Source organism: Epinephelus lanceolatus, chromosome 3, assembly GCF_041903045.1.
Source record: "Epinephelus lanceolatus isolate andai-2023 chromosome 3, ASM4190304v1, whole genome shotgun sequence".
Classification (NCBI taxonomy): domain Eukaryota; kingdom Metazoa; phylum Chordata; class Actinopteri; order Perciformes; family Serranidae; genus Epinephelus; species Epinephelus lanceolatus.
This window is the reverse complement of record NC_135736.1, coordinates 24030377-24049554: the sequence shown is the minus strand read 5'-3', so window position 1 is coordinate 24049554 and position 19178 is coordinate 24030377. Positions and strand designations below refer to the sequence as shown.

At 41.3% G+C, this 19178-nt stretch overlaps 1 protein-coding gene across 4 annotated transcripts in view; it reads left to right on the top strand.

Annotated features, from left to right (window-relative positions):
* Nucleotides 1-18767, top strand: part of LOC117255497 (tripartite motif-containing protein 2) — a 42290-nt gene extending 23523 nt beyond the window's left edge. For 2 of the 4 annotated variants that reach the window (XM_033624469.2, XM_033624468.2), the window contains exons 2-12: nt 4028-4206; nt 7085-7322; nt 8989-9140; nt 9257-9437; nt 12716-13439; nt 13566-13669; nt 13886-14053; nt 14876-15056; nt 15474-15544; nt 15866-16006; nt 17189-18767. In XM_033624469.2, the coding sequence (XP_033480360.1) occupies nt 4073-4206; nt 7085-7322; nt 8989-9140; nt 9257-9437; nt 12716-13439; nt 13566-13669; nt 13886-14053; nt 14876-15056; nt 15474-15544; nt 15866-16006; nt 17189-17341 (2247 nt within the window). In that variant the 5' untranslated portion in view covers nt 4028-4072 and the 3' untranslated portion in view covers nt 17342-18767. Of the gene's footprint in view, nt 1-355; nt 604-4027; nt 4207-7084; nt 7323-8988; nt 9141-9256; nt 9438-12715; nt 13440-13565; nt 13670-13885; nt 14054-14875; nt 15057-15473; nt 15545-15865; nt 16007-17188 lie in introns of those variants that run through there. The other 2 variants (XM_033624470.2, XM_033624471.2) reach the window with 2 other exon arrangements.
* The last annotated feature ends 411 nt before the right edge of the window (nt 18768-19178 follow it).

Below are 19178 nucleotides of genomic sequence, written 5' to 3'. Positions count from 1 at the left end.
CACACCCCCGCACACACACAAACAAGCACACGCACATGCACTCAGAAAGCTCCCTTTAGCTTTAAGTCTATTGGTGGAGGGGACCCATAACTGCTGTCCCTTTTTTTTCTATTTGTTAGATCACCATCCGTCAGCCAGTAGTCTCTCACATACTCCTGATGCTGCACACGCTCGCTGCACTGCAGTGAGCCAGCATTTACTTCAGACAGAGAGAGAGGAAGGGAGATGAATGGATGAGACAGACTGAGCCAAGAAGTGATGGGAGGAGAGGAAGTGGCGAGGGGAGAGTAAAGGAGGGAGGCGGGGGGGTGTAAATCTGAAACACAATCTGGCTAAATCGCCCCTCCTCAACTTCGCTCACGTGTGTGTGCACACACACACACTCACACACACTCATAAACACACGGAGGAGCTGTGTCGCTCACACACATCCTGTCGTCTCCTGTTTGCTGCTACCTGGACTGGAGCATCATCTCATGTCAGAGCTGACATGACGGCAGCTTTAGAGGGATGTTAGTGGCTGTTTCACTCACATGGAGCCAATGTTTCGGTGTGTGTGCTGGAGTGGATGACGCCTGTTGATCCGCCTATAGATGCAGCACTGTAAGTCTTTCTATTAATAAGACAAATATTTGGAGTAGCTGGTGTGTTTGAGCTCACATTGTTGCATGATTATCTCCTGGAGTCACTACATGCAAACAAGGTAAAATTCCTCCAATAATATTCCCCTGTTTCATGTGTGCTCTCTGCTGCGTATTAGATGACAGCTCAATCCAGCAGGAATTATTCCGCTTAGCTGGTGCGGATCTGATTATGTAAGAGTGGAGCGTTGTGAGGCTGCTGCGACCTTGTGCACTGTCAGCACAGGGCTGCTTCTGTTGTGGCTGTGTGCAGGATTTAGGAATTTCACTTTTATAATCAGTGCCATATTTGATGCTCTGTTAATCTGCTTAATCTGGCCTGGGGAGCCGGTAAATTATTAACATACAGCCTAAGACCTGAGCTTTTGTGTTTGTGCATGTCTGTGCTGGCATACAGCTCATATATTGTCATTCAGACCTTTTCTTTTATACATGGAGACAATTTTATGAATGTGGTTGTAGCTTCTGTGCTGCTGAAATGTCAGGCTAGATTGTGAACATCTTGTCAAGGTTTTGTTAAAGTCACTTGCAAGACCAGCTCTGTAAGGCTGACCTGAGCTGCTCAACACAACACTATCTGGCATCTGACAGCAAACACATTACATACCAGCCGTGTAACATATTGGAAACGTCGGTAATAACCCGCTGACAGCATGACAGCATCATTATAACAGTAATTTTATCCACCGCTCTCCATTTTCAGGCTCACCAAATCACCACATGTGCAGTTCCAGCCTCTCATATCTGCTTTCAGAGAGGGGGGAAAGAGAGGAGGAGGCTTGTATAAGAGAGAGAGAGATTAAGAGGAAATAGAAGAGAGGAGAGGAGAAGGAGAGCATGCACCGTAGAAAGAAGCACTGTCCCCGAGGGTTTCCTCTCAGCAGCAGAGGTGGCCTGTTTCTGTGCCTGTCTTGAATGTGAAGAGACAATAAAAGCACTGACACACTTTCCGTGTCCAAGTTAGCTGCCAGATAACGTTACTGAAGAGTCAGACGTTCAAATAAAGGCTGCAGAAAAAAGATGCTCCAGATAAAACTGAATAGGAACTTCTCCACAGTTAGGAAGAATCAGTGTAAATATGCTGCAGGCTGGTTTTAAACTATTTATTTTTGTAGGTTCAGTGTTCTCTTCCTGTCTTGCTGATGAGTGCTGAACGCAGAGTGCCTTGCTTTCACTTTATAATCAAATATTTATCATTCAAAGTGCCTTTTATGACAAACAGGCAGCCACAGCTCTGACTGAAGCTTTGCTCTGACTTTCTGCTGCTGTGCTGGATCCCGACATGAAGGTCGAGAGCCACAAGATGAATTCAGCTTTATTTGTTTTCTCAGACTTTCATCTAATCATGTAGAATAGTTTATGTCTTTAGGCCTCTTACAATGCGAGCACACCGGCTGAGACTTTTACTCCCCTAATACCAACCTCAACTCAGGTTATCTGCTGATATTGAGTACTGATCCAGTGCCAGTGCTCTTGTTCCTGGATCTAAAATGTGTGTATACCTTATGATCCAAGCAGTCGCCCTGAGTTTGGTTGAATTGCACGCAACTCCTGGAGATAGGAAATGAGTTGGATGTTTTACAGGAACTGGATACCAGACAACTGCATATATGCACTAGTGTTTCTCCTCCCGAGCCCACAGACTTTACGTTGGGATGATGTAAGGCAAATGAAAATCACTTTTCTTGGCTCTGGGAAAGTTTTACAAATATGAACTCTCCATGGATTAAACATTCATAATAGGAAGTGTAATGATTGTCCTGCATTTGGCATTTGGTGGGGTCTCGTCAACAGTTTTACAGACATCTCTTTTGAAAATGCTTTTTGGGCTGCGGGGCCTTTTTTAATTTTTGATCACACGTAGATCACATTTGGGGCCATGGTTTTACTGCATTCTCTGTCAAAAGAGCTCCATCTCTGGTGCCAAAGTTTTATTCTTAATTTCCAAGGCAAGATGGACAAGAAGGGATAGTTCAGATCCTTTGAAGTCAGGTTGTATGAGTTACCCATCCATAATAAGTGTATAGATGTCAATCAACACACCAGTTTGGAGAAGCAGACAGAAGTAGCGACATGGAAGCTAAACAGTGTACTGCTGGGGATGGGGAGCAGCAACAAAATGCATTTTAACCACTTAAAAAAAAGTTGCCACCTCAGAAAATCTGTATCAGTTTAAGTGTACCATATATTGGGAATATTTTCACCGCTCTACAGACAGTCCATTCTGACAAGGAAGCCATTAACGACTGCAGTTCCTTATTCATGCTCTCGTTGAAGCCACCAGACTCCATTGACAAAAATAGTAATTTTAGCCTATTGAACATGGGAGCTGCTGGTCCACTGCTGCCTCACCCAGTTAGTTTGTTTGTGTTATTGTGTGACTTTGGTGAATCTGAACCAACTCTTTTAAATGCCAAAGTCCAAGCAATAACACAGACAAACTAATTAATTGAGGCAGCGGTGGACCAGCAGCTCCTGTGTACAGCAATGTTAAATCACAGCTTTTCTCAATGGAGTCTGGCTTTATAGAGAGCAATATAACATCTTGAATTCCCCGTTGGACATTGCTGTCTGATGGCAAGGTGAAAAGGTGAAAATAGTCTGGATATAATGTACGCTTAAAACTGAAATTGATTTTTTTTAGATAGCTAAGATATATATTGTTGCTGATCCTGTCCACCGCCGTATATTGCTTAGCTCACTGGCATCTACTGTATGTAATACTCTTACTAAGGATAAGTAACTCATAATACAACCCCCCTTAAAAAGATCTGAACTATCCTTTTAAAGTTTAATGGAAATTTGAACATCTACATTTCAATAACAATCAGGCAGACTCCATCTGCTGAGGAAGATTGTCCCAACAACAGACCGTGCAGTGAGATTAAGTCAAGAAATCATTCTTTATATCTTTTTTTAGAGCTCTAAAACTTTATTCCACAATACTGTGAATGTTCAGATTCTCAGTTAGTTTGGCATTTTTGCGAACACTTGTTGTTGAAGCCATAACCTCTGTTTGACCTCTCAGATGTAGTTACTGTTCCCGGGCTGTTTGTCCCTCTGACTCGGTGATAAGAGTATTTTATGTAAATAAATTTATTCCTCTGAGCAAAAGGAAAACCATCTTGTAGTTTGTTTTGTCTTGGTGACCTGCTGATTAAAGGGATGTCCCTAATTTTAATATATCTATATATATGAGTTTGAGTTAAAGCCTGAAGCCAAAGACGCTGGTTGGTGTGTCTGTTTGTGCATTTCCTCTCTCAGCGAGGGGTTCGAAAGACGAAGGCATTCTGCTTTAAACTCTGATTTTTACAACCCAAATCCATGGGTCATCACTGCAACGTTTGATCACATGTGGTGTCTTTTTGCTTTGTTTCTCTCTGCAGGGTGCAGGGTAAGAGGAAGAGGGACTCCTATGTCAGAGTTTTAGGATGGCCAGTGAAGGCTCCACTATTCCCAGCCCTGTCGTCCGCCAGATTGACAAGCAGTTCTTGATCTGCAGCATATGTCTGGACCGCTACGAAAACCCTAAAGTATTGCCCTGCCTACACACCTTCTGTGAGAGGTGAGTGGAGTCACCATGTTGTTTCTGTCTTATGTTTTAATCCTGTGAACTTAGTATACTGGACAGGGATGTGTGTGTGCGTGTGTGTGTGTGTGTGCTGAAGTTTGAATGTGCAAACGAAGAGTGAACAAAAGTGTATTTTGTCCTGAATTTAAATGCACAGTTTGAATGTTTTCAGCACGAAAGTGATGCTGTGGCAGAAAGTGGGAGATGCAGTAATAATATTTTCTCAGTAGTGCAGTGCTTTGTAAATGTGAGTATTGTTTTACATGAGATGCGTCTCTGCTGTTGACTTGGGTGTGTTGGTGCCATCCTCTGTGACAACCAGCCTTTGTTTCTGACACAAGAGACAAACTGTGGACGGTGCCTGTCTGTCCCTTTTTATTCTGGTTGCTTTCGCAGAGTCATTAAGATGTCAGATTAAACAATACAGAAACTTCTCGCCTGGTATATCTGTTTCACTAATAAATGTCTGATATATATATCTGAACAGATCACATTTTGCATCGTGGATCTTTTGTCTGGTTTGGCTTTGATTTTTTTCTTATCTGCCAGATAGCAACTATATTTAACCATATTCCATAATAGTCAAAGAGCACCTGAATGAATGTATAAACTATAACACAGAGCTAAATCCTCAATGGCAGAACTGCATTTTGGCACTGACCTGAAGCTTCCTCTGCTTTATTTCTGACCACAGCCACCATGATGCTTTGTGTGGTCTGTGCATTTGTGACCACTGCTCACTAATGTAATGCTGCTGACTGACTGAATGACTTTCTTAAGTACATTATATACAATAATGCAGCCCAATACAACACCTCTGCTATAGATCTGTGGAGCTTATAATGGTGGTAGTAGTGGTGGTGTTATATTATACAGGAAGGTGTTTCTACTGTTTTTCTCCTCCATTAACATAAGAGAAAGTGAAAGAATACAGAAAGTGTTTCTAAATATTGTCATGTCCAACCCTCTCTCACACAGTGTCATTATTATAAGATGGATTTATGGCAGGGACAATGTATTTGATTGTACCAGACTGTGCAGGTGAAGATGATAAATTAATAAGTAACCAGAGGTGGAAGAAGTGCTCAGATCTGTACTTAAAGGTCCAGTGTGTAGGATCTAGGGGGATATACAGGCAGAAATTACATATAATATTCACAGCTATGTTTCCATTAGTTTATAGTCACCCAATCTAGAAATCCATTGGTAAAAAAAAAACAACAACAACAAAAAAAAATTCTTCCTTTACCTCTGGAGGCACTGCCCATAGTTTTTCGACTAACAGAAGTGCAGGGGCCTCGGGGACAAGACTATTCAAGAGGAGGCTGAGAGGGGTCAAACATGGGGGGATTGCACATGTGCAGTGTAACTTGAGCTGCGATGCTGGAGGGTGACAGCAGGGGCGCTAGATAAAAAGCGCAGGATCCGCTCAGGCGATCAAAGAGTGCGCTTGGTGCGGTCTGCTTGGACTTTTGGACGGCAGCTGCCTGAAGTTGTCGGAATTGCATCTCTGTCATTCTCACCCACAACGCAGGCCACCAGTGACAGTCCAGTAATAAGCTGTGAAAATGACATGCATGCACATCCCCTTTATTCCGCGGTCTCACGCCATCTACTGAGCCTTTGAGGAAGTGCAGACCAGATTTTACTGCCGTGTGCAATCCCCCCATGTTTGACCCCGTGTCTTAGCCTTCTCTTGAATAGCCTTGCTCAGGGATCGCTCAACCCCTTCACTTCCAGCAGTGCCCCCAGTGTTACACTCCTACCTGCAACTCGAACCAAACGGCGGTAAAAACGTTGCCGCTAATGCCCTTTTTTTCCTGTCGTGAGGAGTGGAAGGTGTGCTGGTGGATGCACAATGCTTGTAAGATGTGCTGCTGTTCATATTTTTCACGTTGGCGAGACGGCGTTTTGGGTGGAGTGGTTGCCATGGATGCGGAGCTTGCTGTTCCTGTAGGTACACATTTCTTGGGGACACCTGCACGTCTCATCCCCGCCCCCTCCATTGTGATTGGCTAAAGTGCAGCATCGTTCAACCTCAAAGAGGCCACTAAGGCCTACGTATTAGACCTTTAAGTAAAAGCTGAAATACCACAATGTATAAATACTCTGTTACAAGCAAAAGATCAACAGTTAAGTACAAGTACAAAAGTAGTGGCATCATAATATGCCTCAAAGTACCAAAAGTAAAAGTATTCCTTATTGCTTAATCAAATCAAATAAATATAGTGCAATAAAAAATACAGTATTTGCTCCCAAACTGTGGTGGAGTAGTATTCAAAAGTAGCTGAAAATGGAAGGACTCAAGTAAAGTACAAGTACCTCAAAACTGTACTGAAGTGCAGTACTCACGTAAATGTACTCAGCTGCTTTCCACCACTGTAAGCAACTCAGTTTGTAGTGATGTACTGTAAAACCCTTGTGGCATGTAAATACTTTCACCACTAGATGGCATCAAAGTCATTTTTACCAGAGTTCATTCACATTTCAGGTCAAATAACTGATAATAAAAAGGTGCATTGTAGTGTTTGTTGAACGTGTTTCCATCTAAGGGTGGTTGAATAAAATGATAACTTAGAAAAAAGCAGTGTTGCCATTCTGACCAGGCCACTCTTGAGGAAATAAGGGACTTCCTCATCTACAAAAAGATCAGTAAACACAGATAAAACTTGCTGTAGCGACTTATAACTTTGAATCTATTGTAGTCTAAATCAGTCCTCAGTTTGTACAGTATACAGTTGAATCATTTCTCTCTCCTATGTCTCCTCAATGCAGCACATGCACACTATACACCACCCACGCCTCTCTCCAGACTGTTTCTCTCACAGGATGCTCCCACTCTTTAACATCCCCTCCTGGTCTCCTCCTCCAGGTGCCTGCAGAATTACATCCCTGCCCACAGCCTCACACTGTCGTGCCCCGTGTGCCGCCAGACCTCGATCCTGCCGGAGAAGGGTGTGGCGGCTTTGCAGAATAACTTCTTCATCACCAACCTGATGGACGTGCTGCAGCGGGCGCCGGACAGCTGCAGCCAGGAGGCCGCCGCTCTCAACAACATCACCACCGTGGCTACAGGCCAGCTGCTCTCCTGCCCCAACCATGGAGGCAACGTAAGAGTCATACACACTGTCTGTTTCTGTCGTTTCATTTGACCTCCTCTCTCTCACACACACAAAAGTTAGTTATACCTAATGAAGTTCAGATCTATAAACCAAAACATCTGAACACCCAGCTGTTGTTTGTGTAGTGCACAGGTTTATAGGCTTTTTGAGGTTTCTAGCAGAACACAGATTGTTCTTCATTATCTATGACAGGACGTTTAAACATGCTAGCACAGCATTTTGTAATAAATAACTATTGTCTAAGAAAACTGTTGAAGACTGGAAAATGGACAGCTTTGATATCAAGTTCATTGGTGACATCTTTTCGGTTTTGATTTTTGATATTAGATTATAGCTGTCTGTGAAAAAAAAAACCCAAAACAACGATGTAAATATAAAAAAATTAACACAATTAAGAGTGTACATCTAGCTAGGGGCTCTGTGAGGCTGGGCTCTGAAGCCAATTTTATTTAGTGGCCAAATGTGTAATTACAACTTTCAGGTCCATCACATGATGCCATTACGCCCAAAAAGACTTTTTCCCATAGACTTACATTGTGAAAGAGACCTCTGTTAAAAAAATTCTACTATCAGAATTTCCATAAAGTCCAGTTACATTTCAAAAGTCTAGAAGAGCCACATGATCAAATCATTCAAGCTAGCTGTAAGTCCTAAGGAACAGTGCTGGGCTTTGAAGCCAATTTTACTTAGTGGCCAAATGTGGAATTACAACTTTCAGGTCCTTCACATGATGCCAGTGAGCCTATAAAGACTTTTTCACATAGACTTACTGTGAAAGAGACGTCTGTAAATCTGTAGATATACTTCTTTGCGCATCCTAACTACTACAAAATGACTTGTTTTAGTATCAGCATTTGATCCATGTAGTCCGAAAACATTTCAAAAGTCTAGAAATGCCATACAGTTAAATCATTTTATCTGCATTCGAGCTAGCGGAGCGCTAAACTGAAAGTTAGCCGCTTGGCAGCTGTCTCTAATGCACTTGCTCTATGGGCTCCATGATACCGAAGAACCGGATAATTTCATTTTTTGGCAGTCAAGCTTTTCTGGCATCATGTGCCGCTGAGCAACCGGTACATAGGCACAGTGGTGCTTTAAACTAAATGCTAACAGCACATTAACTCGCTTACAATGACAATGCTAACACGCAAATGTTTAGCAGGTCTAGTGTTTGTTTACCATGTTCACCATTTGAGATTAGCATGTTAGCATGCATATATCGGCTATTAATTAAAACAAAATAAAAACTGAAAAAAAACACTAAAAACAAATTACAGCTGAGCCAAATGGGAACTTCATCAGTTTTGCATGGATTTGGTTAAAGACCAAAGTATTGGACACAAAATTTGAAGATGGCGCTACAAGAAAGGGTCACCAGCGTTTTTAGAATTCATCTCATGGGGAACCAAAAATGTCAACCTGCTGGTGGCGCCAGAGGAAAAGTCGGGCAATCATCAAAGTCAGTGGGCTTCATCCTCTGGGAAAAAATTAGTGTCTGTTCAACAATTCATGGTTCAATCCAGGTATTTTAGTCTGGATCAAAGTGATAGAGCGACCAAAGCTGCCGTCAGCCACACTGCAAATGTGGCTAAAACATGTTGTTCTAAGCCTCAACCCTATATTTAAGTCTAATGTACTTTTTCCTGTTGCTTAGGTCATGGAGTTTTACTGTCCTCCGTGTGAGACTGCCATGTGTCAGGAGTGCACCAGTGGCGAACATGGAGAACACCCGACTGTGCCTCTCAAAGACGTAGTGGAACAACACAAGGCCTCGTTACAGGACCAGCTGGACTCTGTCAAGAAGAGGTACAACATTGTCTAGAAGAAATGCTGTCCTCATTTATGTACGTGCTGTGTCATATGACTGCTGACTCATTGTCTGAAAAATGTCCTAATTTCTCCGGTCCCTCTGCCGCTCCCAGGTTGCCAGAGATCGACTCAGCCCTGCAGACACTGTCAGAGATCCTGCAGCAGCTGACCAGTCAAAAGAGCTCCATTGAGGACGACATCCACACAACCTTTGATGAGCTGCAGAAGACTCTGAATGTCCGCAAGAGCGTTTTACTGATGGAGCTGGAAGTCAACTATGGCCTCAAGCAGAAGGTAAATAAATGTGTTCTGACAGATAGTGATCAGCTGACACATGCAGAGTATAGCTTCAGTGTTTTACTGGGATGTTTGCTTCAGACTTTGGTCACAATAATGATGAGTGTTGTTTAAGTTTTGAGGCATTACGTTTTTGGGTTGTCCGTCCGTACTATTCAAGTGAATGCGATATCTCAAGAAGACCTTGAGGGAATTTTCTCAAATTTGGCACAAACATCCACGTGGACTCAAGAAAGAACTGATTCAAATTTAGTGGTTGAAGGTCAAAGGTCAAGGTCACTATGACCTCACAAAACATGTTTTTGGCCATAACTCAGGCATTCTTCCTCTAATTATGACAAAATTTCACACAAATGTCTTAAAGTGTAGCACCACTTTGTTGTTCGGTAACGTTCTCCAGTTCCGCTGGTTTGTGGGTAATAAGCGGGCAACAATTTCCCTTTTTTAACTTCTTTAATTCACACTAACATACGGCTGGTACGTCCAGCCTTCCTCTAACTCAATTGCAACATAAGTTAACCTGGGTCTGTTACAGTAACACCTGTCCTGCTCAAAACAATGTCAGATAGGAACTGTAGTTACCCTCACTTGAGGCTAAGGAGACATAAAGTAGTAACTTAAAGGTACACATGAAAATATATAAACAAAATAATAGCTGAAATGTCATGAATGATAAAGGAATAATTTATGTATGTAGTAATACAAATTAAATCTGTAAGTCAAAAATAAAAATGTGAAATTATTCCTGCTTAAATATTTATCTTTCCACAGCACTTCTTTCCACTAAAATGGTTACACTAATCTTGAAACTGCTGATTGTAAAGATCATCTGTGCTGCCAGGTTGAAGATGTGTGTGAAGCTTTCATGTTTTCACAGACATGGATGTAAACTGTAAGAGAAATGAGGCGGTAAATCTATTTTTTATCAGCGTGAAGCACCTTGCAGTCTTTGTCCACCTCTTCAATGGACTGTATTACCTGGAAGCTCTGATTTGTTCTTATGAGGAGATTTTTGAGTATATAATTTAAGTTAAATAATACAGAAAGCAACAATTAAAATAACCATTGTCCAAATTATAATCTATTTTTGGACAGCATTTATCACAGACTACTCCTCAGGCTGTTGTTGCTTATGTGTGTCAGGGGCTCAGCTGGTCTGGCAGGTGATTAACAGGCAGAAAGAGGGGGGTCGGGTGAGGCTGTTGCACCACCCAAATCCAGACAGCCAATCAGCCAGTCTGGCTGAGAGCCTTCTGCTGCCCCCTCAGGGAGCTTCATCACATGGGCTGCTAATGATTTACAATTCACTGGCTGGTGCGCAGTCCAAACACTGGAGCCCAGGGGAAAGTCAGATATGTGACTTTGAGCTGTGTAGCTGCTGGTAGCTAGATGGAGCCACTGTACTGTGCTGTATGTAGACTTAGGGTGTGTCATGTGCAGAGAGGGAACACCATACAGCTCTGCTCCTCAAGCTGTAAACACTTTATTCTCTTACTATGAAGCTTTATTCTTACAGTGTGTAAGGACAGTACGTCAGTTTTCAGAGCTTCAGAGAGTAAATGAGTATAAGGAGAAAGAGATAGTAGGCGGTGTTTGGATGAAAGATTTGACTCCAGTCTGAGATAAATGGCTTCATGGCCTCTTATGTTGGAGAAGAAGAAGAGTGTGATTGTCAGATGCGGGTGAGTCTGTCTTGGTGCTTTACTGAGTGTGTGGTGATGTCACAGTAATAAAGAGGAGCAGTGAGGATCTGCTTAAGGTGCATTAGCAACAAATGACTTGTTTTATTGCTCCTCAAAGTATAGAATACTGAGAGATATAATGATCTAAATGTGACTTGCTAGTTTGTTATAAGCTAAAATGGTAACACTTTCTCGTGTTACAAAACATAGCCTTAAGTAATTCATGACTCATGATGGTTTAAAGGTCCAGTGTTTAGAATTTAAGGGGAAATATTGTAAGAAATTGAATATAATATTCATAACTATGTTTTCATTAGTTTATATCCACCTGAAAATAGAAATAGTTGTGTTTTTGTTAACTTAAAATGAGCTGTTCATATCTACATACGGAGCAGGTCCTCTTCCATGGAGTCCGCCATGTTGTTTCTACTGTAGCCAAGAAAGGACAAACCAAACACGGGCTCCAAATTTTCATGTTTTTGCCTCTGCCACCATAGCTCTCCTACACGCTTGCCACAAGGAAGAAGTTTCAGTTGGCTAGGTGTCCCTAAATCTTACACACTAGAAATTTAGAAATTAAGGCATCATTATTTTTTTATTCGCAATTGAACTCATTAAATCCTGCTACTTCCAACTAAGAAATATCACCAAAATCAAATCAGCTGTGTCCTTTTCTGACTTAGAAAAGCTTACTCATGCTTTTGTTTTCTGGAATTCTCTGCCTGAGGAGATCAGGCTGGCTACCACATTACCTGTTTTTAAATAGTTGCTTAAAACATATTTTTATAGGAAAGCTTTCCCTTTTAATGCCTGACTTGTAACATTTTTGTTTTTTATTTACTTTGTATTGTTTTGTTGTCTTATTTTCATGCACTTTGTGAAGCACTTTGTAACCTCATTTAGATAAGTGCTATACAAATAAATATTATTATTATATTATTATTAAACGAGACCTTTAATGCATGAATTACTGCAGGGTGTATCTTGAATTCCTGCTGTTCGACATCCAGACCAGGGTTGTAAAATTTGCACCAGCCAGTAAAATATGTAGGTGGCTGTTAGATTTGTTTCACTCATCAGTCAAAAAGTGCAAAAACAAAACAAAAACAATAGTAATCTATTGAGTAGCTGATAGATTTTGTAATCCACCAGCCACAGTGGCAGGTGGACAAAAAAGTTAATTTCCAACCCTGATTGGGACGTCAGCAATTAAATTAGGTAATATAATAAATGAACACTCAATGGATCATCAGTGAATAAGTTACTTTGCACATGTATTTATATGTAAACTGCACCAGTGTCTGCAACAGTAATTTCACAGACAGATCTCTGCAAGTCAACAAAGGATGATGTGATAGTCATCTGTTTGTTTCTACATGCAGAATCATGAGAATGTAGGCCAACATGTACCAAATGAGCTCAGATCCTATTCCTGTAACGGTGGAAAGTCAGGAGTTGTACTGTATTTTCATACAGTTGTTGATCTCATAGGGGAATTCTTTTTTCTCTGTGGTGGGTTTGTCTGTTTTTAGTTGTGGTGGGACAACCACAAGCTAACCCTGCTGCCCCCTGGTGTGTGTATGTGTGTACTAGGTGCTCCAAGCCCAGCTGGACAGCCTGCTGCAGGGCCAGGAGGGCATCAACAGCAGCTGCAACTTCACCGAACAGGCCCTGAGCCACGGCACCGAGGCCGAGGTGCTGCTGGTGAAGAAACAGATGAGCGAGCGTCTCATCGAGCTGGCCAGCCAGGAGCTTCCTCTGCAGCCCGGGGAGAATGACCAGCTGGACTTCCTCGTGGAGACAGAGGGACTAAAGAAGTCCATCCACAACTTGGGCACTATTTTAACAACTAACGCCGTGGCCTCTGAGACTGTGGCCACAGGTGAAGGGTTACGACACTGTGTGGTGGGGGTCCCCACGTCCATCACCATAACCACTAAGGACAAAGATGGAGAGCTGTGTAAGATGGGCAACGCAGTCATCACAGCTGACATGTCCTCATCTGACGGTAGCAAAGGTGAAGGGGAGATACTGGACAACAAGAATGGCACTTACGAGTACCTGTTCTCAGCTCCTAAAGAGGGGACTTTTAGTTTATCACTGCGTCTGTATGACCAACATATCAAAGGAAGCCCCTTTAAGATAAAGGCCACCAAATCCATAGATGTGTCACCAACTTCAGACGGCATCAAGAAGAGGCTGAAGTCTCCGGGCAGTGGTCACATCAAGCAGAAGGCCATCAAGAGGCCGGCCAGTATGTACAGCACAGGGAGGAGGAAAGAGAACCCAATCGAGGACGACCTCATCTTCAGGATCGGTAAGAAAGCTGCAGACTGGCAGCTTAGATGATGTGGTTAATGTTGGAGAGAAAAGTGACACGTTTATGCGCCACTCCATGTCAGTGTCCTGATTCAGTCTACTAATGTATCTCATGTTTTTTTAGGCACAAAGGGAAGAAACAAAGGAGAGTTCACTAACCTGCAGGGAGTGGCTGCCTCTTCTCTGGGAAAGGTCCTGATAGCAGACAGCAACAACCAGTGTGTCCAGGTAAACATCACTTCCTGTGCTGAAGATGCTGCTCTCAGCCTTCAGACAGAGCCATATGTTAGAGGGTGTAGGGGGAGCTCTTTGGTAGAGCACTATAAAATGTTTGGACCTCCCTGGTGTATGCAGTATTCTCTTGTAGAGCCTTGTTACACCAAATAGATGCATTTAAAATCCATTTTTTATTTTTACATCTTAAACATGTTTTGTGTGATGCAGATTTTCTCCAACGATGGCCAGTTCAAAAGCCGCTTTGGCGTGCGAGGCAGGACTCCGGGTCAACTGCAGCGACCGACAGGGGTGGCCATCCACCCAAATGGTGACATCATCATTGCAGACTACGACAACAAGTGGGTCAGCATCTTCTCAAGTGAAGGAAAGTTTAAGGTAAGGTGATATAGAGTTAGAAGAGCAAAATAACTACACTTGATCTGAACTGTGCACCCCTCGTCTCCATGTTGGTGTTTTACCAAAGGAAGAACAATAATGGCAGAGATATAACCACAGAAGTTTTCCGTTCACCTTCTGTACCTTTTTACAATGACTCTTTTGAATTAGACTTTTTCAATAATTCAAACAGAAAACAGGTGCATGACTGTACACGCCCCGCCCTGATTAACATCTGTGAGTCATTTGCAATTTTCACACCTCATTGGCCAGTGTCTGGAGGATTAAGAGATGCACATGTGCAGATTTTCACTTCCCCCTCGAGTCTCTTTCACAGACACACTGATGCTGAATTACTAAAGAAAGTGCAGATTTGATTGTGAACAGTTTTAGCCTCATGCTTTGGATGCTTTGATAGAAGTTGTGTTATTTTCCTACTTACAGTTACAGCAGGGTTGCAACAGCAGACCATAAGATACTAACATGTTCCAGTTAGGTCATCCTGTGGTTTATTCACTGAATACAACCCTTCTCTCAATCACTGTAACAGAAATATTTCCCACACTATCTCTGTCTGTCTATCTGTAGTGTGTGTGGGATATTTAGTTTTGCACATTGCTAACTAAGTCACATGTAAAACAGTTTTTAAAGGGGCTCTGTATGTTTAGAAAACAGGAATGACAATCCTGTGAGCATGAGGCAAGACTGATACAACAAACTGGTATAATATACATTTACTCTGATTTTTACTTAAACTGCTGTTTGTCTAAATTTATGAAATATGTGATTAAAACTTGAGACATGTAAACTCTTTGACTCCAGAACAAGATCGGCTCGGGGAAGCTGATGGGCCCTAAAGGCGTGTCGGTGGACAGGAACGGCCACATCATCGTGGTGGACAACAAGGCCTGTTGCGTCTTCATCTTCCAGCTCAACGGCAAGCTGGTCACCAAGTTCGGTAACCGTGGCAACGGCGACAGGCAGTTTGCAGGTACACTCAATGGTAATATGTGCACTGCCCCTCCTACAGTCTTTCTCCGACCAACTCACACCTGCATGTGGAATGAGGATGAATGTGAAACCAGGAGCCATCAAGATCCCATCATCCTTCACTTCTGATTATGTTTTTATTTATATATATATTGTTTAGACAGAAGCTCTGTTAAAAAATATGGCAGGCTTAAAGGGTTATTACACAGAATAATAACTCAACTGTCCTAAAAACAGCATGTAGTGCCACCGATCATAGTCTAAATAAGTTTTAACAATCTTGTTTTGTCATTAAATTCATTTGGCAACTTATTAAATTGCATGTCTTCTAAAAACATATGTCATGAGGTTGTTTTCTAAACCAAACTGCTGCTGTTTCATTTTGACAAAATGGCATATATCTGAGACTTTGCTGTCTGTCTTTTTTAAGGGCCTCACTTTGCTGCTGTCAACAACAACAATGAAATCATTGTGACAGATTTCCACAACCACTCAGTCAAGGTAGGTGCAGTAGCAGAGCGGTGGAAGTGTTTTACAGGTATACAAGGTCTAGTTGTAAGAGAAAAAAGATGTGTAGTCCAGATTTTAGTCCTAAAAACGGAGGCTTGATTGATAGTCTCTGGTAGACATTTTTCCTTCCTCTATCGTAAAGTCTTGGGAGTTTTCCCCCACTAAGCGCCTGATCATCTAATTTTTATTATTAAATCCATTCTGTAGTTGATGTATTACTCATGTATTTTGTTTACTGTTTTGGCATCACTGTTTCCCAGTAATTTTAGATTACTGTCTCCATGCTACTTTCCCTTGAAAACCAACTTGTAGGTGTTCAACACAGAAGGAGAGTTCTTGTTGAAGTTTGGTTCTAACGGTGAGGGCAACGGCCAGTTCAACGCCCCCACAGGAGTGGCAGTGGATGTCAATGGAAACATCATAGTTGCAGACTGGGGCAACAGCAGGATACAGGTCAGTACAAGAACTCTCACCTTAAAGAGTCAAGAAACAACTAAGACTTTTAGTGTTGCTGCATTCACAGTTTCAGGACGTACAGGGTTTCACTTTATGTCTTTATGGCTAATTTATATTTCTTTATAGCTAATTTGAGCTGCTCCTGTCTGGGTGTCGATTTAGGGTCCCAAGAACCAGTTGGAACATATATAAGAAGTCCTTTATTCCCTGTGCCATACAGGCAATAAACACAGAATGACTGAACCAGGGAACACTACTGTTTTTGTGCTCTCTCTTACTATTTTTATAACTTATACCTCCTACCTGCCTGTTTACATCATTGTAGTGTTGTCACGATACCAAAATCTTTGTTTCGGCACCGATACCAATATGAATTTCGATACTTTTCGGTACTTTTTCCTAAGGAAAAGTCCTTTTGGATACAAACCTTTAGAACAATAAATAGTAGGGGTGTAACTGTACCAAAAAAATCATGGTTCGGTAATTAATGAATTGAATCAATTTCAAAGTACCGGTATTTTCCAAATGCAGTATATTACCGTTTGGAATACTCTAGTACCGCGGTACTATTTTAGTACTGGTATACCGTGCAACACTACATCACTGTATCATATATATTGTCAGTTATACGTTTTTAATCCAGTGGTAGTGAGAACACAATACACTAATCCATGTAAAAAAAAGATGGTAGCCATCTCTGCCAAGTCAGTCTGCAGCCGATCCCGACACATAAGTGGACAAGGTCCAAAACCTGATCACATTTTATGGCTGAAACCTGTTTATTTATGATTAATAATGTTTGTGGTTTGATGTGACAAATTTTTTTACCAATTTTAGCAATAGTAACAAGCTAAGACACTGTTAATTAGGAAGTACTTGTTTGAAGACACTGGGAATTTATCATCAGCTTGTTTGAGGACATTAAGAGTGTGTATTTTTTTTTTTTTTTTTAGCTTAACAGAACCTACTAATGCCAAAGTGCTAGTAGGAATTAGAAATGCAAACCAAACAAAAGTTCGGGTCTCAGGAGGATATGGCGCTGACACTATTTTAGTGATGTTGCATTTTAGTCTGGTCAGGGTTTGAATCAAAATCTTGGAGTTATGTAAATGTTTTGTTAAAAACTTTGTTGTGATTTCTTCATATGTGCTGTATTGAATCTCTCTCTGTCTTTCTCAGGTGTTTGATGGCAGCGGTTCATTCCTGTCTTACATCAACACATCAGCAGACCCGCTGTACGGCCCGCAGGGACTGGCTCTCACCTCTGATGGACATGTTGTGGTTGCAGATTCTGGCAACCACTGCTTCAAAGTCTACCGCTACCTGCAGTAGCCCCTCTCTCTCAGCGCACAAAACTGTACAGTGTATATACAGACACACACGTACACAGAGACACATGCACTCATTAGTATGGCGCAACCGGCAGATTTGCACTCATCTACTCACCCATTCCTTCTTGAATCATGCTGTTGTTGTGCCATCTGTTTGACTGTGACATCCTGTTTGACCTCAGACGCTGAAGAAACAACAGAGGGAATAATTTGTGGTTTGAATGAAGTGAGAGGATGCGTGATACTCACTGACGGCTGCTGCTGATTGGTGCATTCATAACCTTGTTCACATTCCATCTGAATCTCACCGATTTGAAAAATAAAACTTTAGTATTGTAAATATGTTAGATATTTGATTTGCTGTGACATGGCAGGAGAACTGGAAAATGCACTTGTTTCTAAACATACTGGTTGGACACTGTGTTAAGTGAGATTTAAATTAAAGTAAAGACGTACCTTAGTCACCTGAAAATGAATGGGGATTCTATTTATAGCTCCAGTGACTGCAGCTTCCTGTTAAACGCTCTCAAGAGTCCTCACATTTTGCCTGTTCACTATAAAAGAAAATATTCCACCTACTGTAGGTAGCAGGGTATTTTAGAGCATGATTAGGCATCTCTGTGCATGTTTTTACTAATAAACACCAGAAAAGCTACTGTGCACAATATATTAATGTTTTAAGCTGACACTTAACAAAACCACCAAAATAAACTTTAAATGGAAAAACTGTTTCAATTACAATACTTCTATCTGTGTGTGGAAATGACTAGTCGATCTAATTTGTCATCATTTTAAATTAACACACACGTGGTTATCACAGTATGCAGATAACTTCTCCTGAATTGGTTTTTACGAACAAAACATAGTGTGTTTGTGTGTGCAAGACAAGTGTGATTGTGTGTATGTGTGTGTGTGTTGTTATCAATTAAGGTAAAAAAACAAAAACAAAAGCCACTTGATATGTTGTCTTACAAATCTGCTGTGATTATGTGCATTTGAATTAACAGCAGAAATGGTGGAAATAAACTCATCAGTGAAAAGGTTTGTTCATCATGCTGCAGTGCAGGGTGAATCAAAAGTCAGACACGGAGCTGCGATCACCTTCACTCCTTGCCATGTGCTCTTATGTCTTTCAAAAAAAATCTGTAGGACTACTAATAAGTTGTATTTTACTAAAAACAAATTGTCTATCCTCAAAAAAATGCAATATGTAGTTGAACAGTTGAGTTGTGTATTGTAAAAAAGCACTGTGCTCCTCTTAGAAAGCCTTAGTCAAAATTCATTTGTCTCCAAGCACACAGTTTTCAGCACTTCTTGTCCTGAATTTGGTCATCGATTTTCTACACAATCCTAGTAAATTATTTGTTTTCCATTGTCTTGTTTATATTTGTAATGCCAAATGGAATTAAAGTGCCCATAGGAAAGAATATTGTGTTGTGTTGTGTATCTGATTTTGTGGCAAACTTTCTGTGAGTTGTAATAAGCTGCATTTAGCATAATAGTATCTATCTGTTTGAAAACGGATACAAATCATGTTAGAAATGTAATCTGCATGTTCATAGTTCTAAATATCTCCTAGGTATCACAGGTGTTTTTATTCTCCCTGTAGAGATGATTGATCAGTGTTTTTATTTTCATGTGTCTCATGCAGACTCAGAGAAATTAATGACATTAAGGACCTTTTTATTATTGATTCCTGTCCTTATTTGAACATTGTATGTTATTAGACAGCAGAGGGCGTCAGGAAATCATAAGCTGTAGTCAAAGTAATGCTGCCTTCAATTACAGTCGGGAATTATATGACGACTGCAGCGAACACTACACTAACGGCCCCAAAC